Source organism: Dichomitus squalens (genome assembly GCF_000275845.1).
Source record: "Dichomitus squalens LYAD-421 SS1 unplaced genomic scaffold DICSQscaffold_22, whole genome shotgun sequence".
In the NCBI taxonomy this organism is placed as follows: domain Eukaryota; kingdom Fungi; phylum Basidiomycota; class Agaricomycetes; order Polyporales; family Polyporaceae; genus Dichomitus; species Dichomitus squalens.
The window spans coordinates 380,414-406,350 of NW_006766904.1; the positions used below are offsets into that span (position 1 = coordinate 380,414).

Here is a 25,937-nt window from a genome sequence, read left to right on the forward strand (position 1 = left end):
CAACATGCCCAAGCTCTCGATCCCGCACAAGGGCGATTTCTTCGGGTTCTCTATCGAGATGTCAGTGGTTCAGCAAGTTAGTGAGTATCCCTGCACTTCGACACGCCAGTGAGTCCTGAATGCTCATGGACAAATCATATGCAGTCGGCAAGAATGCGTACGTGCTGCTTTCAAATCACACCACATCCGAAAGGTGATCGGGATGTAGTTCGTTCCTTCAGCCCACATTCCTCAACCTGCTCGCCACGGTCGCCGACCGCGCGGGCAGCGTCCGAGTTCGAATTGGCGGTAACACGCAGGAAATTGCTACGCTCGTCGCCAGTCTCCCGGAAAACGCGATGATCGCAAAGGACCACAGCGTAGACGACAATGCTCCCACCCAGGTGCTGTGCCGCGTTTCGTATATTTGACATCGACCTGATCGCTGACATGCGTGCGCTTGTGCCCGACAGACGCCGACGCTGGATCTTACGGACGAGTTCTTGTATCTCTTCGCGAACGTCTCGTCGTTGGTGAACGCAAAGTGGTATCTAGGTATCCCGATGAACGACACGAGCCACCTCCGCCTGCAGATTGCCGAACATGCGGATGCTATCTTGGGTAGCAACGTCCTTGGGTACCAGGTCGGGAACGAGCCGGATCTTTACGGCCAGTGAGAGTTTACGCACGGGTTGAGACTGCAAGGCGGGTGTTGACCGCGACATTTCAGACACGGGCTCGGAGGTCGTCCGAAGACGTACAACCAGACGGACTACTTCAACGAATTCGGGACCATGGTCAACGGTATAAACAACGATCCGCAGATCGCCTCGAAGAACAAGATCGTAGCTCCCAGTCTACAGGGGACGTGGACTCCGGAGTCGCTCTGGGACATTGGCTATCTGAACACGTACTCGTCATTCCTGGACGTCATCTCCGTCGAACAGTACGTCTCATTCCTTTGAACGCACAGCATGAACTTCAACGCCACTGCCCAGCTATCCCGAGCAAAATTGCGCCGCCGCCTTTCCTGGAGATGGCCTTGGGCCAATCATTAACCCCCAAGACGTCTTCGCGGACTACCTCACGCACGCGTCCGGACAAAGCATCGTGCAGCCGTACCTGAACAGCGCGGGGATCGCTCAGCAGTACGACAAGGATTTCATGATGTTCGAGACGAACACGGCGTCGTGCGGCGGGTTCGCAGGCGTGAGCGACAGCTTCGGGTCCGCGCTATGGGCAGTAGACTACGGGTTGCAGATGGCATATAGCAACTTCTCGGGGGCGATGCTGCATATTGGAGGACAGAACGTGTCATACAACGTATGTGCTTTTGTCTCCTTGCTATCCCGCTGTCGTTGTATTGACTGGTTCACGTGTATAGCCATTCACTCGTTCGTAATCCATGAGCATTGCGTCCCATCTCCTGCTAACATTAGAACTAACAGCTCCTCCAACCAACCTCTCGCTCATCAACAAGTGGACGGTCGGGCCGATCATGTACTCTACGCTCTTCCTCGCGGAAGCGCTTGGGACAACGAACACTTCACGCGTTGTCGACCTTGCAGCAAACAACGGCAGTGAGTTTACACCCGGCTTTGCTATTTACGAGAACGACGCCTTGGCGCGCGTAGCTCTTGTCAACTTCATGACCGAGCAGAACGGCCAGGGCGCGTACAACGCTACGATCTCTATCGGCGGCAGCGCCGTTGGTGAGTCTAATGCCGTTCCGGCTCAGGTCCGAGTCAAGTGAGTAACCCCGGGCTCGCAAGCGCTGCTGAATATAAGTCTGACGACGCACCCATAGGTACCTGCTAGCGCCATCAGTCGCTGAGAAAAATCAAGTTACGTGGGCGAACCAGGTAAGCCGCACGATTTTACCTCTCCATGACGCAGCTTATGGCCCTGCAGACGTTCGGCGGACGCTTCGCGGCAGATGGACGCTTGTCTGGCAACGAAGTCATCCAGACGATCAGCTGTGACCAGAACGCGAACACCTGTGTCGTGCCCGTCCCCGCCCCCGGCGCAGCGCTGGTGTTTGTCTCGAGCGACGCCCAATCATCGTCCGATCCTTCAGCCACGCAGACATACGCGACAACCGCTGTCACGAACCCAGCGCAGAACGTGAACATTGATCCCACAGCGTTAGCGAACAGCAACGGGAGGAGTGGCGGTACTGGGCCGCTGGCCGGGACCAGCAAGGGCGGTGCGAACGGCGCGGGGCGCATGTCTGGGAGCCTTTCACTGGGCCTCTGCTCCATTCTAGCGTGTCTTTTTGTCTAGCTGTAATATTAGGGGTTTGAATACTCCAACACTCTTGAATTCATCCTGATAACATATGCTTGGTGAGTACTCCAACATGTAACATTCGGCTAGGAATCACTGACAGATACACTGTGCTATCCTGCTTGAGGTTACTGCCCGAGTTGCATTCGGGTGCCACTGATATTCATGTGCTACGGGAGGCCAGTTCTGTCGTCCTGAGAACTTCTCTATACGACACTGACATCTCGTCTGCGTAAGTCCTTGTAGGGACGATGAGCAAAATTTGCATATCAATAAATTACAGCAGGTATGGATTGTGCACGGTGGCATCGTTCGGAGAAGATTGTAAAGGATGAGCGAGGTGCTTTGTATTTTTAAAACCCATGGGATCCTCCGCTCACGCCACAATCACCTGCTTCTCCGTCTTGAACGTCTCGATAACGCTTGTGGACAGGTTCAGCAGATCGGCAACGACTTGCCTGGGCGTGAGTGCGAGCCTGGTGGAGCTCGGTGATCAAAAGAAACTCCCATTTGAGATGATCAGCACTAACCATTGTGTTGCACTGAAGTCCACAAACTTGGGCGCCTTGAAGAGCTCGAGGTAGATGAGGGGCTCAGTCGGCGACAAGTTCTTGACGTAGTGGCCGTAGCTAACCGGGAAGACAGCGGTGTCTCCAGGCTGAGCAGCAATGTAAGCCCAGACGATCGACACAGAACCCAAAACAACACGAACCTGGAAGTCAAAGGTGCGCGAGGAGGAGCTGCCAGCGAAGGCAGTAGCGCGAGCATTGCCACTAATGATGTAGAGCCACTCTACGTGCCTGCGTGAGCGGAGCATGTGATTAGATGGGTCGGATGCCTCACCATCAGATGTATGCCAGTGCAGCTCGCGGAGACCATTCGGCTCTACGAAGACCAGGGCGCTGGCGAGCAAAGTCGACACAGGGAAGTTTGTGACCGAGTCCTGGATCTTGACCCATCCGCCCCCGCCAGGCGCCGACTTTCTCTCCTGGTCGGAAAGGTGGAACACGTACGGGCTGGGAACCTGGCCGTTCGGGTCCTTCACAGCTTGCTCGGAGGCATGGCCAAAGGGTGGCGGGGCCACAGTGCTGTCGAAGACGTACGGGTCCTTCTGAGGGATTCCGCCGAGCAGGCTGACGTTCACGCCGAAGTTCTGCGCAACAACCTCAAGCGGGGTACGCGCAAGCCAATCCGAGAGCATGAACGTGGTACCAGTCGCGTCGAAGTTGCCGTCTGTGAAAATGAGGAGGATCTCGAGACCATCTTCGAGTGCCTGAATGGAGTGAGGAACACCAGGTGGGAAGCTGGCGGGGGGAGATGACACACCGTCAGCACTGAACGCCATTTCTATTGAAAATTCAATCTTACTAGTAGATGTCCGGGTCGGTGCCGTTCGTCGGACCGTGAACGTCCGAAATGAAGCTCCTACCGTTCTCGTCAATTGCAGAGATGCGCCCAGTGCCATTGAGGATATAACCCCACTCGGCTACGCGGTGCCAGTGACTGTGGGTCAGCAAATCAGTGAGCGCGCCTTACATAAACAAACGTCGTGACGTACAGTTCACGGTAGGCGTTTGGCGACAAGCGCAGTTCAGCGGCAGCGAGATCCTTAGCTAAACAGTAATGTCAGGATCACCTGTCATCTTGTGAAACAGATCGATGACGGCAACGTACATGGGGGTAAATCTGTGATAGTTTGCTCGCGAACCCAGCCACCCTATCAAGAATGTCAGTCGATCAGCAATGACGGAATGCGGGGAAACACAAACCTTGAGCAGACGCGTGTGCGACAGTGACAGACTCCACTTCAGATTAGGCACAGTACCTGAGAAAGCGCCATGTTAGACGACTCCAGAGTAGATGTCAATATAGACTACTTACCGGAATCAGTGGGTGGTGCCGCGACGTTGTCGGGGTTTTGGGCATCGATCTGGTGGTTGCTATTTGCCAGGAACGTGTCGCCTGCTCCGTTACGGACAGGCTGGGGATTGCTGCCTCCCCAATCTGCAACCTGTCCAACATCCGGAGGGGTAATAGAGTCACGCTTTCGCAGTGCGGCTTCATCCTCGAATGCCTCAGGACGGAGATGACGGGTCGGGGTAGTAGCAGCAGACCGCCTGCCGAAGTTCACCGGCTTCACAGCTACGCGTTCCCTAGCGAAGAACGCTTTGAGCTGATCGTCGTCCGAGGGCTCGGCGAGAATTGTGCGGCTCAGTGCGAGCGCAGCGAGGAGAACATGGGATAGCCGAGGAAGCATGGTGATGCAGGCCTTACGAGAGAGAAGGGAAGCGAGGATGTAGGGAGCGGAGTGGGCCACGGAGAGAAGACCCGGATGTGCGACGAGCTTTATAGGCGCAGGGGGGTCGCTCGATACTCAGGACCAGTATCGCGTACCTTCATGGAGGATCTTGGTCAATCCCGCCGACAGCACCGTAGCGAGCCATCTCACGATGTTCAATGGCGTGACGTGCGGTCCCTGCTTCGAGTCCTGGAATCAGCGGAGTTAGTGTACGGACACGCATTGCATTACGCTGACCGAGTCGATCATTGGTCGTAGCACTCCAAGGCCGGGGGCCAAGACAGATCTGTCTAGAGTAGATGAGAGACAGACTAACGGGAATAAGGTATACACGCATCGAACACCATAGATTGCGGGTACAGAAGCCTATATGTCGAACGGCTACTAAGCCTGAATGCAGGGCCCGGGTACGCGCCATGTGCATTGGGTCTGATGGATGATAGTCCACTTCGAAGTTGAAATGGCGCAAGAAGATGTCAGCGAGATAACGGATCACACCAGGGCCGCGATGTTCCTTTTGCTCAATGTTCGCGTGTAACAGTATAAGTTACGAGCCCGGTTCGTCGACGAATCCTACTAGTTGCGTTAGTAGCTTTCGTGAGAAGGGCGACAATGATATACATCATGCGGCTCCGCTTAGGCGGGTGCATGTGAGTTGGTAACGTAGCTTTCGACAGCGACGAGCGTCCCGAGAGAAGGGTGCAGCTCGTCGACTGTCCACTAGGTGCAGCAGGGTTTGGAATGTCACCATTGGCGCCTACACCGCCCAATGATGGACGTTCAGTATACTAAGATGCACTACGCGAGCTGTCCATATTCCCGCGCCTACCGCTCACTGTATGTGATTGTTGTCGGAACATCAACGAAGCGAGGCACCGGTTCCAGACTCAGGCAGTCCTCAGTGTCGGAACCGAAGCAGCTCCTCATGGACTTACAGTTGAATATCTAATAATGAATAGACTCCGTTGCGCCATTTCCTCATACACTATGAGATATTATGCATGACTGGATTGTCACATACATGTGACAGAAGTGACTATTTGTGATACTCGTGACATTACGGTGTAGCGTGACCACACTATTTGTTCCCATGCGTGATGACAAACAGCTATTTCGTCCAAAACCTTTCCAGACTAGCCTGCTGCTTAGCTGCCTCCTTCTCCACCACTGTAGGAGCATGAGTGGGCTCCGTGCATGTGCATAGGGCTTCAGAGGGAGTGTCCGGGTGTTATGCTTCAGACTTGGGCATGGAGGATATGGGAGAAATTTGGCGGTTGGATCTGCAATAATCCCTCAACCAGGTACAAATTTGGGCATAACCTGGGAGCTTCACCTCTAAAAGGATCCAGACAGACCTCGTTTAGCACCTCACGGTGGGTCTGAGCTCGCGAATTATACCCAAAAAGGAAAATCCAGTAGTGCATATGCCCGATTACTTTATTCATTATTAGATATGAGATTTCATGCATAATTCCCCGCATACCATGTCGGTTGCGGCCTCGGGCTATCCACTATGAGATATTATGCATTATTAGAGTATTCATTATAAGATAATCAACTGTATCAACGAGCATCGAGACTTGTCAATGTCTTCGTGCTCCGAATACTCCTGTGGCGCTGTCTTGCATGAATAGGTCACCCACACAAACCAGAGGGTCTGGGGGGTGCATACCATGAAACAGTACAGGGGTATTCTTGCGCCCATCTATGAATGCCGATTTGGTGGCGGATTGTTCTCATTCTTGGTCCTGTTGAGACAGAGATGAAATGATACCATATAAGGCACTGTCCAGTCAACCTGAGAGGATGCGCAACTACCCTCGTACGATGGACGATCGAAGTTGCGAAGCTTACTTGAAGCTCGACAAGTCCCCTAACCCCGGTGGAGTATGTGCTTACAATGTAGCAGATGTGTGTTGCGAAGCGAAGAGGAGCACCCTGGTGCCATTCACGAAGACGGGAGAAGTAACAAGCGCTGCTCGCAGCATCGAGAATTCAAGTGGCCACAATAGACTTCACAGCGATTCCCTCCCGCTGATAGCCCTATTACGAGGTAGCGAATAAAAACCACGCAACACAGGACACACCGTGGTGCCTGGACTCATACGTACAGGATTCCCTTCAGGAAGTGCCTGAAGTGCTCTCTACACACTTCGCAACTGTGGCAGAGAGCACTTGTGACTATCAACGCTCGACGCCCTGACGAGTATGTGGGAGACATTTATCGCCAATCTGACTTTTGCTTAGGCGTCTGAGGTAGCTGCACGCGTTCGAATGCCGTCACACCTTAGCCTAAAGCTGGAGCCTTGGATCGTGATGCTGTACTCCGAATTGAGTACAGAATGACAGTACTTATGCTGTAGCATTTACGCGCTAACGGACGGAAGCGTCATAAGACGGCAGACACGACGCAGCCACAGGACTATGGCACGTGGAGTGTTGGGCATGCAGAGGCATAGATTGATGTTCCCAAAGCCCAACACTCCCCCACGGACGCAAGATATGGCCTAGGAAGAAGAGGTCGACTTCGCGCCTGGCAAAAGTGATGTGCGTAGCGCACCTTGCGACCTTAGAGAGGCCAGACGATACGGTTCTGTCGTAGAAAGGGGGATTCCATATTCAAGAGATCAAGCCCACATTGGTAGATGTCTCTTCTAAGGTCCTGAGGTCATTGCCTGCACCGAACCTTTCCACGGCAGCGTTGCCTTACGACACGTCACGCTCAGAGAAGCTCCACAGCGAAGTGTCCCCAGATGAAGGGGCGCGCAGCAGAGAACCAGTATTGAATATGGCATGCTCACCTGGACCGATAATCCGAACGCTTGTGAGTCGGGCCGCTTAGCTCTCACAGTGGGCCACGATGGGACATGGCGACAGCCCCGCAATCGCTGAAATCAGGACGTCGATGTAAGATTGCAATCTGGAGGACAAGATGGTGGTTGGATAACAAAAGCCCATTGCCCACTGGCCCAGCGACGAGAGGACAGAGCCTCCCCTGAAGCAGATCTACTCACGTGGCTCAGGATGTGCCCATGATAACGAAAAATCTTGCAGATCGCAGTCTCCCACTTACCTCTCCACACTTTCCTCCTTACTCGCACAAACACAAAATGTCTTCAATCGGCACTCTCTGGACGACGCCTCAACAGGGGAAGGGCAAGATCGTATGTACCAAGCTGTATAAACTGCTGCGAAGTGGTCGTTCACCCGATTTCACTCGTACTCGCAGATCCGCGCTGCTGCTGCCCTTGGCGGACTTCAGGTCGACTTGCCTGAGCACTACGTCCACTTTGAGGACAACAAGAAGCCCGAGTTTCTCGCTAAGTTCCCTCATGGAAAAATTCCTGCCTTCGAGGGCAAGGATGGTTTCAAGCTTTTCGAGGGCTCCGCCATCGCCCGCTACGGTGAGTCGAGTGCATTCCGATCTTACATCATCTTCTATCAACGAACGAAAGGACGAGAATTATCATCAGTTATCCCTGTCTTAATCCTTATGTCGACAGCATACACATCTGATCGTCGTTGCATTCATACAATCTGAACAATTGCTGATTGCTTCCAACAGTCGCCTCCCTTGCCCCCAACTCTAACCTCCTTGGTACAAGCACAAAGGAGGCTGCCCTCGTTGACCAATGGGTCTCGTTCGCGGACTCCGAGATTGGTTCGTTCACTGGTGTCATCTTCGGTCTCGTTAACGGCAGGATCACTCCCTACACCAAGCCTGTCCACACCCACTTCGCTGAGCGCCAGCTCCGTTCCCTGAAGACCCTTGACACCATCCTTGCCACCCGCACTTTCCTCGTCAACGAGCGTATCTCCCTCGCTGACCTCACCGTTGCCGCCGAGATCCAGCGTGCGATGAACGTCACTATTGACGCTCCCATCCGCGCCCAAATTCCCAACGTAATCCGTCACGTAGAGACCATCGTCAACCAGCCCCAGTTGAAGGAGATCTACGGCGAGCTGCAATACCTCGAGAAGGCGCTCGCCTTCACTCCTCCGCCCAAGGAGAAGAAGGAGGCGAAGCCCGCCGCTGCACCCGCCCCCAAGGCGGAAAAGAAGAAGAAGGAAGAGGAGGAAGAAGAGGAGGACGACATCCCCAAGGAGGAGCCCAAGGCGAAGAACCCCCTTGACTCACTCCCTAAGTCCTCGTTCAACCTCGAGGACTGGAAGCGCGCGTACTCTAACAAAGACACGCGTGGGCCCGACGGCGCTCTCGAGTGGTTCTACCAGAAGTATGTACCTCTTATTCGCATATGATTGCTCCCAATTGGCTCATATCGTGACACTTGTAGCTACGACCCCGAGGGCTTCTCTGTCTGGCGCGTTGACTTCAAGTACAACAACGAGCTCACGCAGACGTTCATGTCGTCGAACCAGATCGGCGGCTTCTTCAACCGCCTCGAGGCGTCGCGCAAGTACCTCTTTGGCTCGATGGGTGTCCTTGGCGAGACCAACAACTCGATCATCTCTGGCGTGCTCATCGCGCGCGGCCAGGATATTAAGCCCGTTGTGGATGTCGCCCCCGACTGGGAATCGTACGAGTACAAGCGCTTGGACCTGAACAACCCCGAGGACAAGGCGTTCTTCGAGGCCGCACTCGCATGGGATCTCGAGGTCGACGGCAAGAAGTGGGTGGACGGCAAGAACGTAAGTCTTCCTTCACCGACTTTCAGCCTCTGGCAGAGCATTCTGACATTTATCATCTCGCCAACCTATCATAGTTCAAGTAAAAGTGCTTGCTTCTTGTCCGTTAGATGTATCATTTACTCTCATCATGTCCTTGTCATGCTTGTGTCGCTAGTCCGGGGGGTTTGTTGTGTTGTTGCAGTATCAAACGAAATGCAAAAAGAATTGTAAAGAGCATGTCCCTCGGTGTGCCCAGCGTGCTCGGCGTACGAGGTAATCTATGTCGGTTTCCTCTCATTCTTTTTCACTGCGTGCGAACGCAACCATGACTCGGAGGATGTTAGTCGTCTTGCTACTCATGAGTATAACCTCCGGACGCTGACCACAGACTCGCCATGCTCTCTCTGCAGCGATTGCACAAGGAACGGTCAGCCTAAAAAGAGGACGGATATGGAATGACTGAGGCCATGACGAAGCCACAGCCTGAGATGTACAGCCCACTGTGTTGCCGAGCGTCAAACGCGCGTCCCGAAATACCTATCCACGGCCTTCACCACGTTCCCCGTCCGCAGCGGGCTGCACTCTCCATTCCTCCAACCACCACTGCGCACATCGCACAGCGATGGACGACCTCGTCAGCAACAAGGGCGAGCCTTCCGCCTCTGCAGTGACAGCCTCCACAGCGTCGGCAGGCTCGATGACGTTTCCCCAAGCTCTCCAGACAGTCTCGGAACCTGACGTGCGTACCGGACTTCTCGCGACATGACGATCTCTCTGTGGTACGTCTCATATCTCACTTCGTTCGTGCCTTGAAGCAGTCCAACATCTTCGTGGCGGCCCAACGCGGCGACGTCGACACGATCCGGCACCTCATCGAGTCGGGCAAGGCGCACGCCACGGACCGCGACGAGCAGAACATCACGCCCCTCCACTGGGCGGCGATCAACGCTCAGGTCGCCGCATGCCGCTACCTGTTGGACCAGGGCGCGGAGGTCGACGCGCTAGGCGGCGACCTCGTTGCGACCCCGTTGCAGTGGGCCGCGCGCAATGGGTACCTCTATGTCATCCAGCTGCTCATCTCGCACAATGCGGACCCAAACATCGCCGACGCGCAGGGGTACAACACGCTGCACCTTGTCACGCACTCGTCGTCGGTCATGGCCCTACTGTATCTCCTGCACCAGCCGATCAATGTCGACGCGAGGGACTCGCAGGGACACACGTCGCTCATGTGGGCGGCGTACCAGGGTGACGCGCTTTCTGTCGAGCTTCTGCTGAAGCATGGTGCTAGTCCGAACACGAAGGACGATACTGGTCTCACCCCACTGCATTGGGCGGTCGTTCGCGGGAACCGGATGTGCATCCGGAGGCTAGTGGAGGCGGGATCGGATGTACATGCGAAGGACAACGAAGGTAGGACGGCGCGGGACATGGCGCAGGAGCTGAAGAGCCTGGGTGCATGGAAGCGGGCGTTGGAGGAAGGTGGGTTCACAGAGGATGGGGTGCCGAAGCGGAAACCTCTTAGCGACGTGAGTACACGACTATCTCCCCTCCCTTGGCCAGCCCAGCCCCTGACAATGCGCAGAGAAATACCAAGATCATCATATTCACCATGCCGACGCTATTTCTCTTCCTGATGTTTACCACTCTTACGATACTGCCATGGTATACCGGTATAATTCTTGCTATGGCGCTGTTCTTCGGGATGCACCACGTAAGTCCTGCGCTTTAGCGGCTTAGCATCGCTACGTGCTTACATGAGGTAGATTGTAACGCGCGTCCTGTTGGACAAATCAAATTACACCGACAGCGTCACACAGAGCCCTTACTTCGCTGGTATCATCACCGCCTCAATGATTTGGGTCGCGTACGCCTGGGTCACTCGCCTCATGAATCGTACGTTCGCCTGCGCCTATCTCTGTAGAGATGAACTCACGAGCTTGCAACAGAGACGGAGTCGCATGCATTCACTCACCTTACTCTCGCCATTACCATCGGCCTTTGTGCCTACAACTTCTTCCGCGCAATCAGCTTGGACCCTGGTACTTGCCCCAAGCCGGCTAGCGACGGGGAATTGAAAACTGTAGGATCGTTAAACGCGCGTTGTTATTTTGCAGACTGAATGGTGCCGACAGATAATCGAAGAGCTGGCTTCCCAAGGTCGCTTGAACGGTCAGACCTTCTGCATCCAGTGCATGGTACGTGGGCGTCACAGTCGTACCGAGACAAGGCCTTGACGGTACCCTTAAGGCACGCAAACCCTTGAGATCCAAGCATTGTCGTATTTGTGATCGTTGCATCGCACGTCATGACCAGTGAGTATCCTACCAGATATCTGACACTATCGTTAACCCCGTTACGCGCAGCCATTGTCCGTGGGTATGGAACTGTAGTACGTATTCCCTTGCTGATTTCAATAGGCTGTCGGTTAACAAGACTGAGCAGTCGGTGTGAACAATCACCGTCAATTCCTGATTTTCGTTATGACCCTTGTCCTTGGCATCATTCTGTTCGACTACCTGACGTTCGAGTGTACGTCGCTACCACTATCCGTGTATAGTCCGACTTGTTCCTGATTTTTACGTTGACCCGTTTCGCTTCACAGACTATTCCAGCCTAACGCTGTCAACGGACCCGGCCAGCATCTCGCCTTCGTGCATTCTCCCCTCTTATCTCTGCGCCGTAACTGCATACGACACGTTCCTCTTCTCCGTAGCCGCGTGGTCAACACTGCAGCTCTCCTGGACGCTCGTCCTCCTTGGCTCCCAGCTCTGGCAGGTCGCACGCCAGATGACAACCTTCGAGGTCTCCAATCTCGGCCGCTTCGGGTTCATGGGCGGGCGCGGCGGCGCGACCCTCCACGGACAAATGGGCCACCGCCACCTTCCCACCGACGACTCCGTCGGCGCCGAGGGCAGCCTAAGCGGCAGCGCGCACGCACACCACCGCCACAATCATAGCATGTGCGCAGGGTGCGGTAGCGGCTTCCTCATGAGCCTCCTTGGGTTCGACCGGTTCACGAAGGGCAAGGCCGCTGACGGGTTGGCGCGCGCGGCGAAGGCTCCGAACCCCTTCGATCTGGGTATAATCGGGAACTGCAAGGACTTCTGGACGTCGGGGCGGGAACTGGGCGTGGAGTACGAAAGGCTGTACGATGTGCCGCTCGAGGGCTTCCAGGAGGCGAAGCGGAGAAGGGCGCGCGAGGAGGGCGAGGACTTGCACGCGAACGAGGGCGGGCGCAAGTCGTCGTTGAGGAGCAAGCTCATGATGGGCTTGGGCTTTGGCGGGCGGAGTCGGAGCGGGTACGAGCCCCTCAGCCAGGTTTAAGTCCGAGCGCGTAGATGCACCCGCTAGAAGTGGCTGGGGAGTCCGCTGCTTATCGCTTGTTGCTCGCTGTGTACTATCATGATCACGATCTGTCCATGTGTCGCTCGCGGGGGATCTCGCAATGTAAAACCATCGTAGCAGACTCTTGATTGTCTGTTAGCCTTTCGTCTCTCGAGGTTGGGCAGGGCGATATATGTCTCAAGGGAGTGCGCGATGGCCGCTTGGACTTCACAGATAATAGTGTGATGAGACGTTGGCCATGAGCTTGATAGGCGCTAAATACGTCTCTGCCAGCCCATTTGCTCAGCTGACCACTCATTCCGAATCCCATGCCACAGACTCTCACCGTTGGAGTATGGCTGTCCTCTCTGTAACGCACTCGTCCGCTTCACTTTCAATAGCGGGCAGCGATGCTACACTTCTCTGGTGGCCTATACACAGTGGGAGAGATCTGCAGGACTCCGTCCCGATACTGTCGCTGCTAGGTACTAAGGTAGCTTCGGTCGCGTAGACCTATCACAATGTTTTCCTCTAGAAGACATTCGACGTCAATCATGTTGCTGACGAGGTGATGATGTATCCATGTGAGCAGCTTTCCAACACTAGCTGCGAACACCGATCTGACTCATGCAGCTGATTGGGAGCTTAGACTGTGCGGAGCGTCTCCCCCAGAACCACCGGGCCTGTCTTGTCCCTCAGCTGGAGCGCCCCAACCTTGCCTATGTGGTTTGTGTATGCGCATTAGTAAATTCGTACGCTTCCCCCACACACCGACCCGGAGCCGCAACATGACGTGAATCGCTATCCGATCGGCCTCCGACCTCATCTCGAGACAATCAAAATATAGTCGTCGTGAGCGCTCCGAGCCGGGAGGCTGAGCGCGAAGGTACGGACAGCGGCGGCGTCGGAAGTCGTACGTTGAAGGCGTCGCAGTAAGGCACATTTTTCGGACCGCAGCTTTACCGGATATCGTTTTGCCTGGTTCCAATTACTGCGTAACCATGATACACACATTGCCCAGATTATCGGGTCATAGGTCGCCATTAAGAACTCATCCTTCCTGACTTTTGCTTCTCGGTTTCTAGTGCAGTGAGCCCGAGCCATGATGTGCTTGTGACATGTTAGCTCACAGTCGTCCCAGTCCTCCTTTCTTCCAATCTGTTATCGTAATGACGCCCTCCAGCTCTCGGCACTATCATTGAGCAATGAGTCACTGCGGTCAATGATAGGGTCTGAGTTTCAAGCTAGGCGTGGGTCACTTCTCTCTGATATAAGTTTTCGAAGATGCCGTATACGAGGTGAGCTGCCAAACGATCAAGCACTGTAACGCTAGACAGATGGCCTATAAATTCTCGTTCCCTGCCTTCCGAACGACCTCGCACGGCCCTTGTATACAACCCCTAGCTCTGAAAGCCATGACTTCCCTACAGTCTGAACAGATCACAGCAATAATCGCTCTCAAGTATGTCATACTTGACCATATGGTTGTGTCCCTCTTGGGAATTAGACACTGATGACTATCCTGAACCCTGAAGTACACTAGGAAGCTACTGCGGCATCACAGGAACAGGTATCTCAACCCAAGAGTCGAAATAACAGAAGGCCCTATATGCTGAGTGCTTCCTTTTCCTCACGACAGTGGTGTTTCTCTACGATTCAGTCCTGACCGCCCCTGAGGAAATACGATGTTTCTGGGGTCGAAAAGTCACCGGTGGAGCGATTATATTCTGGCTTAACAAGTACATAACGATGCTTTCATTGTGCTGGGCCATTGGGAGCGATTTCCTCAAAATATCAGACACGGTAGGTCATACATATTAGTACATTGACCAGAGTCAACTCTGATATGGCTGGTATTCTAACTTCACCAGAGGTCAGTCAATTGCAGACACATTTCTTCGGTATAGGACCGATGACAAGGACTTTCATGCCCGTGTAGCTGTGCTTCTTCTATGATCGGTATTTCTTCGCTATATTACTTGTCCTATCTAGTCCAAGGAGGTAAGCATTGATGATTTTGTAGTCATATTAGGAACTGTATCAACTTTTGGGGTCTGCTAGCGTTTTCAGCCATGCGAGTTCATGCCCTCCGAAGAAGCCTGCTTCTCGGCTCTGCGACCTTCATTTTGTCCATAGCGCCTACCGTTGTCGGCTTTGTAGGCTAATTCGCCACACGATATGTTTCTATCGTAAGCTATCGGCTAACAGTCTGATAGGTTGTATTTGGGTACGGACTAACAGGCAGGAACGTCTTTCCTGTTGGATGCACTTCATTGGATAATGAGCCCACCGATCTTGTGAAGAAGTCAGTACTTACTCGCTCACTCAACCGTGAAGCATCCAGGACTGATATTTGCTTCTTTTGAATAGATGTAAGATATACGGTCATACCTCGGTTCGTCCATATTCACAAGTGAACACTTTAGTGACTATTGTGTCTCGTTCAAGCTTGCTTATGGCAGACTGCATTGCCATCGGTGCAACGTGGTACACACTAGCTAGATCTCATGGCATTCGCCAAGCAGGGATGATCAAGGAGTCTATCTCGAGTGTTCTTTTGAATGATGGTGAGTACTGGCAAGTTGGGTGTGCAATTCACGTATGTACAATGCTCATCGAGTATGATCCAGGCACAATCTATTTTCTGCGAGTCGTACCCCTTCGACCTGCGATAATTACTAACTCATACCTCGTCTAGTATACTCGCTATCCTGAACACTCTGCACTTGACGTTCACTTATCTTTCAGTATGTCCGCCTCCAGCACAAAAAATGGACTATTGAATATTCACAGAAGACAGATTGCTGAGCCCGCGATGCAAATAACTAGCGTCATAACCAATTATACAATACCGTACGTGTCATCGATTATTACTTTATGAAGGTTTGATGAACGACTCAAACCCTGGTTTATAGACTGACCGCCGTTCTCATCTCACGCTTCCTCCTGCACTTACAGTCCGCAAGTCTCCGGGCTGCGGGCTCTATGGCCTCTTCGCAGGTTTCATCAATGGACCTCAACAACTCGGTGATATTTGAGCGGGTAATCGGATCACTGGCAGCCTCGATAACGATGGATGATTATATCAGGCAGGAGGATGGCAGGGCTGAGAACGTGATGAGCATTAGCACGGAGGACGAAGAGGAACCAACTCATACATCGCAAGAGTGACTGGCTGTATCAAACAGAGTGATAAAGAGCGTAGCATTTGTCTATATGTACAGCGACTGACTCACCAAACTCTATTGCGCTGGACTGCACTTATACTTGGTATGACCCGGAGCAGTGTCGTTCTTCGCCTCGCTATCGACATTCACAGTGATCTCGAAATTCCGGGCTGTCAACCTGAGCACCATCCACCTTCAACATCAAACATTCCAGAACTCAAATAGCTGCAGTGACTCACGGTGAGAGTGTACGTAGGATAGGTGGTCTGTGACGAGGCCGAGGTTGGATTCTAAGCGTTACTAATATCTGATATCGCAACTGATTCACCCCATTAAGACGCCGTGGTCCCACACAGTAGTTGTGTTTAGGAAAATGAGGGCACGTGGTGTAGTTGGTTATCACGCTCGCTTAGCAGAGTATTTGCGAGAGGGGTCCGGTTCAATCCCGGACGTGTCCACGACCCACCATACTCGACACTGTTTTGCCGACGTATTGTCATATATTCCAACGGTAGGATACTCTACATCACAGCAACACAACGTTCGGCTGCGACCTTCCCATCGTCCAGCCTTATGACATCTCATTCCGCCAGTCGATTGATCTACGAATACTGCTTTACCTGCTCCACACCCAACTCCTCCAGATTCTCCTCCGCGAACGGATAGTCAATGTACCCAGACGGACTCTCGGGGAGTTGATACTTGCCCCTCTCCCATGGCGCTAACGGCTGGTTCTTCAAGAGGCGCAAAGGGAGATCCGGCTGTAAGAGCCCCGCAGGCGATCGTCAGGCTACCCAGACGGCAGGACACGACGCGAGGTATGCGTACGTTGGGGATGAACCGCCGCCCGAACGCTATGAGGTCGCCCGTCTCGTCCGCAAGCTTCATCGCGCTCTCGCGCGTAAACCGGCCCGCGGCGATGTAGGGACGCGGAGCCCAGATCTTGCGCAAGAAATCGTTCGACTGCTCATACGGTCAGAACGGACGCGGGATGCTCAAGCCTCGGCAGATGTGGACGCACCTCCCCCTCACGGGCGTCGATGTCCGAGGCACCTGCGAGACCGGGCTCGACGACGTGCAAGTAGGCCAAGTTGGGGTGGCGCCGGACGAGCTCCGAAACGAGGTAGGTGAACGTCGGCACCGGGTTCTCCTCCCGCATATCTGGCAATCGCACACTTCGTCAGACGCGCGGCGTGGGCTTTGGGGAGGAGAATCTCATGTGTACCTTGGAACGTGCTCCAGGGGCTAAGCCGCACTCCGACCTTGCTCTCGCCTATGGCTTCTGAGACGGCATCGACGACTTCGAGCGCGAAGCGGCAGCGGTTCTCGATCGAGCCCCCGTACTCGTCCGTGCGCTTGTTCGAGACGTCCTGGATGAACTGGTCGATGAGGTATCCGTGCGCGGCGTGGAGCTCTATGCCGTCGCATCCTGCCCCGTGCACTGTGTTCCGAGCTGCCTCCGCGAAGTCACGTACGTACTGCTTGATTTCTGTGACGCGACGTTCAGGACTAGGAGATGACCGATGAGAGCTTGAGTGGGGGACGTACCCAGGACTGTCAGCGCCCGAGGGGTTATTTCATCCTTGGGTCTATCGCTGAGCTTGATGGGCGAGGCAGCCACGAATGGCAAGGTAGGATCCTCGGCCTCGAGCGCTGAAGGAAGGGCAGCGCGGCCTAGTGCCCAGAGTTGGATGAAGATAAAGGACTTTCTCTTGTGCACCGCTTCCGCGATCTACACTCGCACACACACACGCACACATCCTACCTCATGAGCCTTCCCAACCTTCTCGATTCAATCTATAGGGGATAGGCGCACGCACCCTTCTCCAGCCCTCGATCTGCTCTTCGGTGTACACTCCAGGCGCGTGCGGCGAGAAGGTTCCCGCGTTCTTCGAGACGTACGTCGCCTCGGCGATGAGGAGCGTGCCGGGGACCGAGGCGCGCTGCTCGTAGTAGATGCGGCCGAGGTCGGTGTGTGCGTGCCTGTTGTTTGCGCGGCAGCGCGTGAGCGGCGCGAGGACGACGCGGTGGAGCGTCGTGATGTCGCCGACCTTCGCGGGCTGGAAGAGCGGGCTGGTAGGTGCTATCGCGTCGAGGGAGCCCATGTTGTACGATGAATGCGGGAAAAGTTGGGCTCTTGACTCAGGATTCAGCGATGCCTGGTGGATTGCTTGGAGTGGCTCTCTCAAGTTGTGAGGGCGGGAGAATATGGAGTACTTAGTCCACGGGGGTATATATGTGGGCCGGCGGAGCCTTCTCCCAGGACACCTATATAGTAAGTGGATGAGATTTGCGACATGCGGCGTCGTGGGACCCGTTGTCGACATGGGAGTGTGTGTCCGTGTGATCATGAGCACACTGGAAATTTTAGATCGTACCCTCCCTCGCGAGCGTGGAGATAACGCAAGTACGAGGATCCGACAAGGGAGACAGATCGAAATAGTTCAGAACAAATGGGTGCGTGAGGCGTCGTCACGCTCACTCCGACATGATATGCACGTCGGAACGTCGACGTGAGATCAGTGAAAGTTGTCTTCTAGCAACATTGTTCAGAAAAAGAAAGCCACGTACTGGGACCTGGCTAAGAGCATCTCGAATGCTACATATTGTGGCGGCGAGTGTCGACGGGAGATGCGCCGCCCCCGCCGCCCCGAAGACTGATCCGTACGTAGCGGTGACCCTTGTATGACGGCGACCGCACTTTTCATACGCTTCTGTGATGCGAAAGGTGCACAAGACCAACTGGGCATCGCGGCTTACTTGCGGCTTGCGGGAGATGGCGTATTGCACCCTTCGAGGGGATTCGGAGGGTTTCCCGGGAATCAGGCTTCCGGGATTCTAGAGTGTACTTGCTCAAGGCTGTCCATTTACGTCACTATCGTCTGCACTTGACTGCATCTTCAGTATATGTAACAACCCTTGAGGGGAGGGTTGTGAACAGATTTGCATGACAAGCAAACAGCAGACGAGAGAGCAGAACTGACGATGATGGAGGATCACAGCAGAGACAGTGCGCGCGATTGGCGCACGGGCAATGGCATACGCTACGTCCGGAAAGTGCCGACGTTGGCAGAAGTGGAAGGAATGGCTTTGTATAGAACTAGCGCCGTGGGAAGAGAAGGCAGACAGCGATGAGAATAAAAAGCTCACCCCCTGCCGTGTTGCCGCCCTCGAGGTCTCTCTCTCTTGCCTGTCCGTCCCCCACCCCCCCCTCTCCGCCCGCTGCTACAAGCCTTTCCAGGCGCACCACTCCTTGCTCACAGTCAAAATGGTTTCCTTCAAGCTCGTCGCTCTTGCGCTTCCCATCGCCGTCGCTAGTAAGTCGGTTTCCCAGCCAAGGAAGTGCTTCCGTGCAAATGGTTGATTTTCGAACTTCCCTGCGGCCAGACGCGATCAACATCCTCGGCCCTAGCGAGACCGACTTTTGGTGAGTGGCCTGCTACTCCGAGCCTTCGAGCCTGGACTGTTTGCTGAAGGGGGCCGTGTAGGGTCCAGAACCAGACCAACGTCATCACTTGGCAGTTCAACCAGGGCGACCCCAGCCCCATCGACATCGTTGTCATTAACTCGAACAACGCAACCTTGAACGGCGCCTTCTCGATCGCCCAATTCGTCAACATATCTCAGCAGGTGAGATAGACTCTCCACTGCTCTCTGTGGCGGCCACATTGACCTTTCTCGCCTCACAGACTGTCACTGTGTAAGTGCACGCTTTCCAGTATGCATGGCACCTTCACAACGTGGCCTTGGGCCCTTGTCTGCTTGTCGGAGCTCCGAAGCAACGGCGACTTTCGAGCACATTCTATCTCCGGAGAGCGTCACAGGCGAGGCGGGGAAGACGAGTTGACTCGGAGCGCCCGTCAAATTGTGACTGCGGCTAAGATCGCAAAGCATGTCCACCTCGATGCAGACGACTCGACGGGCTGTACTCCGAAACCTCTAGAATCAGACACTGACTAGGTTGCCCATAGCACCAACGTGACGCTGCGTCCCGGCGACGGCTACCTTGTCCAGTTCGTCAACACCACGAACCACACCGACGTCTTCGCCAACAGTTCTACCTTCACTGTGAAGCCCCCTGGTTGTACGTACACATTACATCCGGCCGTGCTATCGTGTCTCACGCATATCTTTGCCCTCAATAGCTCAGCCCGGCCCGACTGCGGCGCTCTCTAGCTCCGCTGCGAGCAGCAGCGCTACCTCGCCCTCGAGCGCGAGCGGCAGCGGCAGCTCTAGCTCCAGCAGCTCGACCCAATCCGCGGGAAGCAACGGTGCGGTCTCCTTGACCTCCACCGGTGGCATCTTCGGCGTTATCGCCGCCTGCGCCGTCGCATCCCTCTCTGCTCTCCTCTTGTGAGGACTGAGCCCGAGCCGACTGAGCATACCCGGGAGCTGTGGCCGCCACTCGGCGCAACTCTCGCCCTCTTCACTCACCTTGTGCAGCAACCCCTGAATCCCAATCGCTCCGAATGTCTCTGAATATGGACAGTGAACACTCTGGATACCCTCAGCATCTAGTGTGGCCACCCTCTTTCACCCCACCCTCGTTTAAGACTCGGCTTGTTGTGTGTAGTCTCTTTGTTGGTCAGAAGCCGGACTGCTGCATCCGATCGCGCGTTTTTCGACGCATGATTCGTGTTACATTCCCGCCTTTCTGAGGTCTGTGTTGTTGTCATCGCTTTCACGCTGTCTGTCGTGCTGCTTGTAGTGTACAGCTTAGCACTCTGCCAATGTTTCTATAGCTATGGCCTGGGTAGTTCCCACGCGCGCTACGTCCGCACGATGTACATTTTGTGTATGGGAGACGAGCTCTTCGGAACAAGGCTGTAACCTCCCGCCGCGAGCATTATTATCTTGCTGTTTTGGTCTTTCCGAACAGGCGTGGGTGAACTGGATCCGCATTCACGGACGCCTGGTAGCCTTTGACGGTCGTCGTATTTCCGTGTTGTGCGACTTGGGCGCATCCCTCATCTCGTCGTCCACTCCCGATTCTGCTCAGGCGGCCCACCAGAGCGGATTCGGCGATGGCATCCTCGCCCGTGCGTGAGGACAGAGGTGGCAGACTGTTCACCCGGCACTTACGAGTTGTGAGCTGTGAATATTTGCGGGGCAACCGCGAATGGAGCGATGGATCCTTGCAGCAATAGAAAACCTCCGACTGCTATGCAATGTGCGTATCTCTGTTGCGAGTGAAGCAAAACAATTCCCTCCGAGCCCGAGTCCGTACTTCGAACACGTCCTGGCGGTCCCACTGGCACGGTGCGACGCCCGTTCCAGCCTCTCGTTCCCCGTCTCCTGTTCCCATTTCCCCGGATTCCTCGCCCAGCACTTTCTTTCCTCTCCCTCGGGCCCCAGCTGGCAACTTCCTCCAACCCGTTCCCCAGGCCTCGCTAGCACCCGCTCGCCCGCGGACACACACATAAAAGCAGCCAGCCCACGACCACGGCATCGTCTCGCGCCCCCACCCCTGCTCTCGCTCCCCGCACTCCGGATCCGAGCGACAGTCCGTGCCCCCCGCTGCGCACCGCTTCCAGCCGCGACGCGAACCCTCACAACGTCGACCCAAACCCGTGGCCTCGGAGCACGCGCACCCTGCAGGCCAAGGCGGAGGCGGGCCCCCGACACACGCACACGCACACGCACACGCACACGCACACGCACATACGGAGGTTACCACCTCATGAAGGCTGCCCCAGGCACTTCGCACCATGCCCCTGTTCCCCACACGCCACATCGTTGCCGGTACCAGCCAGGGCCACCACTGCCAGAATCCAGCGATGGCCGGCCTCCCGCCCGCGCAGCAGCAACAACAGCATCAACAGCAACAGCAAATGCAACAGCAACAGCAGCAGGATGAGTTGACGATGACGGTGTTCGGGGCGGTGGAGAGCCTGAGCCCGGCGAGGAAGGCGGGGTTCTTGCTCGAGACGAGCTTGGCGTTGATCGAGAGCGGGAGGTGCGTGTTCTTGCCCGTTCCCAGCCCTATATTCCGCCCGCGCACTCGAGCACTCGTACGATGGCGGACACAGCGCGGCGATCCGGGCCAGGGCCGTACCACCAGACGCTGACGATTTGTTTGCCTGTTCATTCGTGCGCGCGGGACAGGTACGGCGACGAGGTGGAGAGCTACCTGGACGTGTACCTGCGGACGCCGGGGCTCGAGAAGAAGGACGTCGCGCGCGCGCTGCTCGCGCGGGGCAACGCGCGCAAGATGGCGGGCGAACGGCTGCTCGCGAGGGCGCAGCAGGACTTCCAGGCCGTCGCGAAGCTCGACCCGTCCAACCGCGAGCTGCAGGGCTATCTTCGGCGGAGCAATATGGTGAGTGCTGTCCTTGCCGTGCCTGTGCCTTGGTAGGCGTAAGGAGGTCGAAGGAAGGGATAGCAGCAAGGGGAGAGAACTCGGAAGGAGAAGGGGGGCAGAGCCGGCAGGTGCGCGTGCGACGGATGACGAGCGATATGCCGTTGGACGGAGGGCCGTTTTGCACTCTCCCGGGGATCAATCCCTTCGACTCGTTACTGCTCTGTGCTCTGTGCTCTGGTCACAATGCACCGCGACTGATTGCGATGTACCTGGACAGATCCACTTCGTCGACGAGCCTGCCTCACAACGTGCACCTCCGGAGATCTGGGAACGCATAGCGCGCTTCATCCCGCGATATCACCTTCGCTCATGGCTCTTCGTCTCCGCATTCCACCGTGATATCGCCGTTCGCCTCATCTTTCATACGATCGACCTCTACTTTGGGGAAGACCAAGACCTGAACCGCGGACTCGACATATTCGACAGGGTTAAGACGGACCAGGGCTTCGCGCGCCGCGTGAAGGCGCTTAGGCTGCATTGGGCGTATGAGGAAAATGATATGTTCGATCTCATGACAAGTGAGTAGTGCAAGCGTCGCGTGTGCACGATAACTCATGGGAGGCGTGCAGGGATGTTCAAGTCCGCACTGCCTGCATTTGTTGCGCTTAGGGAGTTCGAGTGGATTGGATACCCGGAACTACGTGCAGACATGGTCCAAGCCGTCCTGCAAGCACATCCACATCTACAAACGCTGGGGCTCATCGGCTGGCACTTTGATGCGGTTGGCGTGGTGCGTATGATCTCGCCTGCTTCTACGTGACAGTACGAGCTGAGAGCCGTTCCCCCCGCAGTCCGCCTTCAGTGGCCTCCGCAAGTTCATCCTCCGCGCAGAGGACGACGACGGCTTCGCCGACATGGGCGAGGTCCGCACCGTGCTCGACCAAAACCAGGCGACGCTCCGGCACCTCACCCTCGGCGCGTACCTCCAGCGGAACCACTCCTGGGACCACGCGTTCCAGTCCGCGACGATCCGCAACCTCACCCACCTCGAGCTCGTCGACACGCGCATCTCGCACGTCGTCCTCGCGCGCATCGCGCACGCGCACAGACTCGAGAGCCTGACGCTGCACGGGACGTTCGAGGAGCCGTGCTCGGCGGGCGTCGTGTTCGGGAGCGACCACGTCATCGACGGCGTGCACACGTTCCTCCCGCACCTGGAGGAGTTCCGGTTCGTGATGGTCGGGCACGACGACGACCTGGGCCTGTTCCAGTCCGTCGCGCAGTTCCTCCGCCAGCGGCCGAGGCTGCGCAGGCTGGATCTGGGCAGCTGCCCGTGGGATCTCGTGCACGGCGTTCTGCCGGACCTCTCGGGGTTGCGCGTGCTGAGGGTCCGGATCGCGAACCTGACTGAGGCGTCGCTGAGGGCGCTGTTGACGTCCTTGCCGGCCACGATGGCAGCGTTGCACTTGGAGACGGCGGTTTCTGACAAGCCTATCGTGCGTAGTATCCCATGCTATGGCTTTGGCCGCTATCATTCAACGTGCATGCGCTTATGCAGCACGAATACGCCCCTGCCTTCAAAATCTTCCCGTCCCTCAGTATGCTGCATCTGGACAGCAACAGGCGAAGACCGCAGCCCAACCTTCTCTCCGACAAGGAGTACCAAGTCCAGACGGAACAGTGGGCATCCAACGCACGGAGCATCGCCCGCGCGCTCCCTTCGATCGATTTCGTCGGCTGGCATGGGGAGCACTACGTCGTCGTCCGCAGCGGCGGCGCGAAGGAGGGCGCCGCGCGGGATAAGGAGAAGGACAAGGCCGAGCTGAAGGAGCTGCCCGCACGGCGGCGCTTGGACTGTGCGAAGGGCGTCGACTTCGGGAGCGAGGACGCGGCGTGGATGGAGCGGAAGGACCTGCCGATGGACTACGAGACGCCGGGACTCCAGCAGACGTGATGGGCGTGCGCGCGGGTGGTGGGTACGTTTTGGGTTTAAGGTCGAACGCTCTCGCGCGGGTTGTTGTTGCGCTCGTTTGTTTGGTTTGTACGTAGACTTGTTGATACTGTCATCGTGTATTTTTATCGCTCAACCTCCCAGGGATGCCTCGCTGTTCTCTTGTGCTTCGTTATCGCAGCGTCAGCGCTCGTTTCTCCTGCGTCCCTTGCCGGCCATTCGAGTGGCTGTAAGGTACAGTTTGTCGTGATGCGTTGCTTCTCTGCAACACTGCTCCTTCGGGCACATATGGCGACATCCTTTGGTCTGCAAACCTCAAAGGAAGGAAGGAGAAACACGATTGTGGCTAAATGGTGAGTAAGCTGGCGTGCTCTTCTCGTCCTCGGCTGACACTTATCGGTGTCCCGTATCTCCGCAGAAGCGGCAATCTCGTACTATAAAGCCCTCCTGACAACCTCACAGTTCTGTCCACCATCGGACCTCTCCGAACAGGTATCATGAACGGAGTCGCCAATCCAGATACCGACGCTAGCTCAAACCGGCTCTTCCAGCCCATTAGGGTCGGAGAGCTGGAGCTTGCTCATCGCGTCGTAATGGCGCCACTCACCCGTCTGCGTGCGAACGCTCGAGGCGTTCACGGAGAACTCGCGGTCGAATACTATTCTCAGCGCGCTTCGTTCCCTGGCACGCTCCTTATATCCGAGGCTACGAGTGTCTCCCGCTTCGCGGAAGGGAGGGGTCCCAACTCTCCCGGGGTATGGAATGACGAGCAAATCGCTGCGTGGAAGCGGGTAAGCTGCCTCACACTGCGTGGAGCATGGCGGGATGCTGATGTTATGGCTTCTGCAGGTGGCGGATGCTGTCCATGCGAAGGGGTCATACATCTACATGCAGATATGGGCTCTCGGTCGTGCCGCACGTCTCGCATACATCCGCGAGAGAGATCCCGACTTCCAGTATGTCTCCTCGTCTGATGTGCCTCTTGGCGGCAGAGAGGAGGACATCCCAAGGCCTTTGACCGTTGATGGTACGCCTGCATCTTGATGTGCAGCATGTATTTACGATCGACCTTGTGTGCAGAAATTCAGGAGTATGTTTCCGCATTCGCACAAGCAGCGCGCAATGCTGTGTTCTCCGCAGGGTTTGACGGCGTCGAGATCCATTCGGCGAACGGGTACCTGCTCGACCAGTTCATTCAGGACACATGCAACAGAAGGACCGACGAGTATGGAGGCTCTATCGTTAATAGGTGTAGATTCCCCCTTGAAGTTGTCGATGCAGTTTCTAAGGCTGTTGGGGAGTCGAAGACGGCGATTCGCCTTAGTCCTTGGAGTCCGTTCCAGGGTGAGCTTTCTTGCCATTCTCGTACAGATATTGGGAGTTGACGTCCGTTGAGACATGCGCATGGCCGACCCGGTCCCGACATTCCAGTATCTCGTCTCACGCTTGGCGACAGATCATCCCAATCTCGCATACCTACATGTTGTAGAGCCTGGGCTCAGTGGGCTGAATAACGTAGAGCCTAAACCAGGAGAGGTTCGGGAGCTTGCTCAGTATCTCCATCTTCCTCGCTCATCCGCTCTCGTTGCGTTGCAGTCGAACGAGTTCATTCGCAAGATATGGCTCCCGAAGCCGCTCGTCACCGCGGGAGATTACACCCGGGACTCCGCGTTAAGGGTGGCAGAAGAAACCGGGCAGGTGATCGCATTCGGTCGCTCGTACATCAGCAACGTAAGTCGCCGTTCCCACCACGTGTTGCAGTCGATGGCATGCAGATGGTAACTGTTACACTATAGCCTGATCTCCCCTTGCGGCTGCTCAAGAACATACCCCTGACGGATTGGGATAGAGAGTTGTTCTATGTCTTGGAGAGTCCGCACGGTTATATCGACTACCCGTTCGCCGACGATGTAAAGTCGTGAATACTCTTGAGGGCCCGAGCCTTGGGTTCAGTCGTACAGATATGAGTGGCCAGTCGAAGTGAGTCGCGGGCTCCTT

At 55.7% G+C, this 25,937-nt stretch overlaps 9 protein-coding genes and 1 non-coding gene across 10 annotated transcripts; 8 read left to right on the forward strand and 2 right to left on the reverse strand.

Annotated features, from left to right (window-relative positions):
• Positions 1–4: 4 nt before the first annotated feature.
• Positions 5–2,262, forward strand: DICSQDRAFT_171422 (uncharacterized protein; the record flags this gene model as incomplete). Its single annotated transcript, XM_007367088.1, has 10 exons — positions 5–80; positions 145–157; positions 209–383; positions 453–652; positions 710–925; positions 978–1,302; positions 1,364–1,373; positions 1,428–1,728; positions 1,787–1,841; positions 1,891–2,262. 10 exons carry the CDS (start codon positions 5–7, stop codon positions 2,260–2,262), a joined length of 1,743 nt encoding a protein of 580 aa, XP_007367150.1.
• A 250-nt stretch (positions 2,263–2,512) lies between these two features.
• DICSQDRAFT_107932 (Bicupin oxalate decarboxylase/oxidase) lies at positions 2,513–4,522 on the reverse strand (the record flags this gene model as incomplete). Its single annotated transcript, XM_007367089.1, has 9 exons — positions 2,513–2,741; positions 2,796–2,923; positions 2,978–3,057; positions 3,109–3,569; positions 3,634–3,768; positions 3,824–3,878; positions 3,940–3,982; positions 4,035–4,090; positions 4,147–4,522. 9 exons carry the CDS (start codon positions 4,520–4,522, stop codon positions 2,642–2,644), a joined length of 1,434 nt encoding a protein of 477 aa, XP_007367151.1. The 3' UTR covers positions 2,513–2,641.
• A 3,114-nt stretch (positions 4,523–7,636) lies between these two features.
• Positions 7,637–9,429, forward strand: DICSQDRAFT_181540 (elongation factor 1-gamma). The gene is made up of 5 exons (XM_007367090.1): positions 7,637–7,728; positions 7,794–7,968; positions 8,130–8,799; positions 8,860–9,214; positions 9,289–9,429. Exons 1-5 carry the CDS (start codon positions 7,675–7,677, stop codon positions 9,295–9,297), a joined length of 1,263 nt encoding a protein of 420 aa, XP_007367152.1. The 5' UTR covers positions 7,637–7,674; the 3' UTR covers positions 9,298–9,429.
• A 5,061-nt stretch (positions 9,430–14,490) lies between these two features.
• On the forward strand, positions 14,491–15,361 carry DICSQDRAFT_137813 (uncharacterized protein). The gene is made up of 7 exons (XM_007367091.1): positions 14,491–14,521; positions 14,582–14,676; positions 14,737–14,827; positions 14,969–15,087; positions 15,151–15,166; positions 15,219–15,267; positions 15,321–15,361. The coding sequence occupies exons 2-4, from the start codon at positions 14,593–14,595 to the stop codon at positions 15,016–15,018; spliced, it is 225 nt and encodes a 74-aa protein (XP_007367153.1). The 5' UTR covers positions 14,491–14,521; positions 14,582–14,592; the 3' UTR covers positions 15,019–15,087; positions 15,151–15,166; positions 15,219–15,267; positions 15,321–15,361.
• A 703-nt stretch (positions 15,362–16,064) lies between these two features.
• On the forward strand, positions 16,065–16,145 carry DICSQDRAFT_t113. Its single transcript has one exon. It is a non-coding gene; the product is annotated as a tRNA-Ala (tRNA).
• Positions 16,146–16,289: 144 nt separating this feature from the next.
• On the reverse strand, positions 16,290–17,868 carry DICSQDRAFT_181542 (NADH:flavin oxidoreductase/NADH oxidase; the record flags this gene model as incomplete). Its single annotated transcript, XM_007367092.1, has 6 exons — positions 17,508–17,868; positions 17,236–17,419; positions 16,913–17,176; positions 16,709–16,848; positions 16,516–16,650; positions 16,290–16,448 (listed from the first exon to the last, which is right to left on the reverse strand). The coding sequence occupies exons 1-6, from the start codon at positions 17,790–17,792 to the stop codon at positions 16,290–16,292; spliced, it is 1,167 nt and encodes a 388-aa protein (XP_007367154.1). The 5' UTR covers positions 17,793–17,868.
• Positions 17,864–18,788, forward strand: DICSQDRAFT_137814 (uncharacterized protein). Its single transcript, XM_007367093.1, has 2 exons — positions 17,864–18,606; positions 18,673–18,788. The coding sequence occupies exon 1, from the start codon at positions 18,013–18,015 to the stop codon at positions 18,202–18,204; it is 192 nt and encodes a 63-aa protein (XP_007367155.1). The 5' UTR covers positions 17,864–18,012; the 3' UTR covers positions 18,205–18,606; positions 18,673–18,788.
• A 106-nt stretch (positions 18,789–18,894) lies between these two features.
• DICSQDRAFT_155945 (uncharacterized protein) lies at positions 18,895–20,875 on the forward strand. Its single transcript, XM_007367094.1, has 6 exons — positions 18,895–19,004; positions 19,075–19,114; positions 19,176–19,317; positions 19,377–19,387; positions 19,659–19,771; positions 19,833–20,875. Exons 1-6 carry the CDS (start codon positions 18,956–18,958, stop codon positions 20,042–20,044), a joined length of 567 nt encoding a protein of 188 aa, XP_007367156.1. The 5' UTR covers positions 18,895–18,955; the 3' UTR covers positions 20,045–20,875.
• A 643-nt stretch (positions 20,876–21,518) lies between these two features.
• On the forward strand, positions 21,519–23,942 carry DICSQDRAFT_63629 (uncharacterized protein; the record flags this gene model as incomplete). Its single annotated transcript, XM_007367095.1, has 6 exons — positions 21,519–21,643; positions 21,793–22,006; positions 22,266–22,566; positions 22,618–22,778; positions 22,840–23,484; positions 23,547–23,942. The coding sequence occupies 6 exons, from the start codon at positions 21,519–21,521 to the stop codon at positions 23,940–23,942; spliced, it is 1,842 nt and encodes a 613-aa protein (XP_007367157.1).
• Positions 23,943–24,436: 494 nt separating this feature from the next.
• Positions 24,437–25,861, forward strand: DICSQDRAFT_63610 (NADH:flavin oxidoreductase/NADH oxidase; the record flags this gene model as incomplete). Its single annotated transcript, XM_007367096.1, has 6 exons — positions 24,437–24,730; positions 24,789–24,966; positions 25,020–25,283; positions 25,336–25,475; positions 25,536–25,670; positions 25,736–25,861. The coding sequence occupies 6 exons, from the start codon at positions 24,437–24,439 to the stop codon at positions 25,859–25,861; spliced, it is 1,137 nt and encodes a 378-aa protein (XP_007367158.1).
• Between the last annotated feature and the right edge of the window lie 76 nt (positions 25,862–25,937).

Excerpts from the sequence above, each read along its gene's own strand:
- DICSQDRAFT_155945 (XM_007367094.1), top strand. The coding sequence starts at position 18,956 with ATGGTTTCCTTCAAGCTCGTCGCTCTTGCGCTTCCCATCGCCGTCGCT. Across the intron at positions 19,005-19,074 it reads GCTTCCCATCGCCGTCGCTA|ACGCGATCAACATCCTCGGC; the intron begins GTAAGTCGGTTT and ends CCCTGCGGCCAG. Across the intron at positions 19,772-19,832 it reads CACTGTGAAGCCCCCTGGTT|CTCAGCCCGGCCCGACTGCG; the intron begins GTACGTACACAT and ends TGCCCTCAATAG.
- DICSQDRAFT_181540 (XM_007367090.1), top strand. The coding sequence starts at position 7,675 with ATGTCTTCAATCGGCACTCTCTGGACGACGCCTCAACAGGGGAAGGGC. Across the intron at positions 7,969-8,129 it reads CTCCGCCATCGCCCGCTACG|TCGCCTCCCTTGCCCCCAAC; the intron begins GTGAGTCGAGTG and ends TGCTTCCAACAG. Across the intron at positions 8,800-8,859 it reads CTCGAGTGGTTCTACCAGAA|CTACGACCCCGAGGGCTTCT; the intron begins GTATGTACCTCT and ends TGACACTTGTAG.
- DICSQDRAFT_137813 (XM_007367091.1), top strand. The coding sequence starts at position 14,593 with ATGCGAGTTCATGCCCTCCGAAGAAGCCTGCTTCTCGGCTCTGCGACC. Across the intron at positions 14,677-14,736 it reads CGCCTACCGTTGTCGGCTTT|GTTGTATTTGGGTACGGACT; the intron begins GTAGGCTAATTC and ends ACAGTCTGATAG. Across the intron at positions 14,828-14,968 it reads CACCGATCTTGTGAAGAAGT|CTTGCTTATGGCAGACTGCA; the intron begins CAGTACTTACTC and ends GTCTCGTTCAAG.
- DICSQDRAFT_137814 (XM_007367093.1), top strand. The coding sequence starts at position 18,013 with ATGGGAGTGTGTGTCCGTGTGATCATGAGCACACTGGAAATTTTAGAT.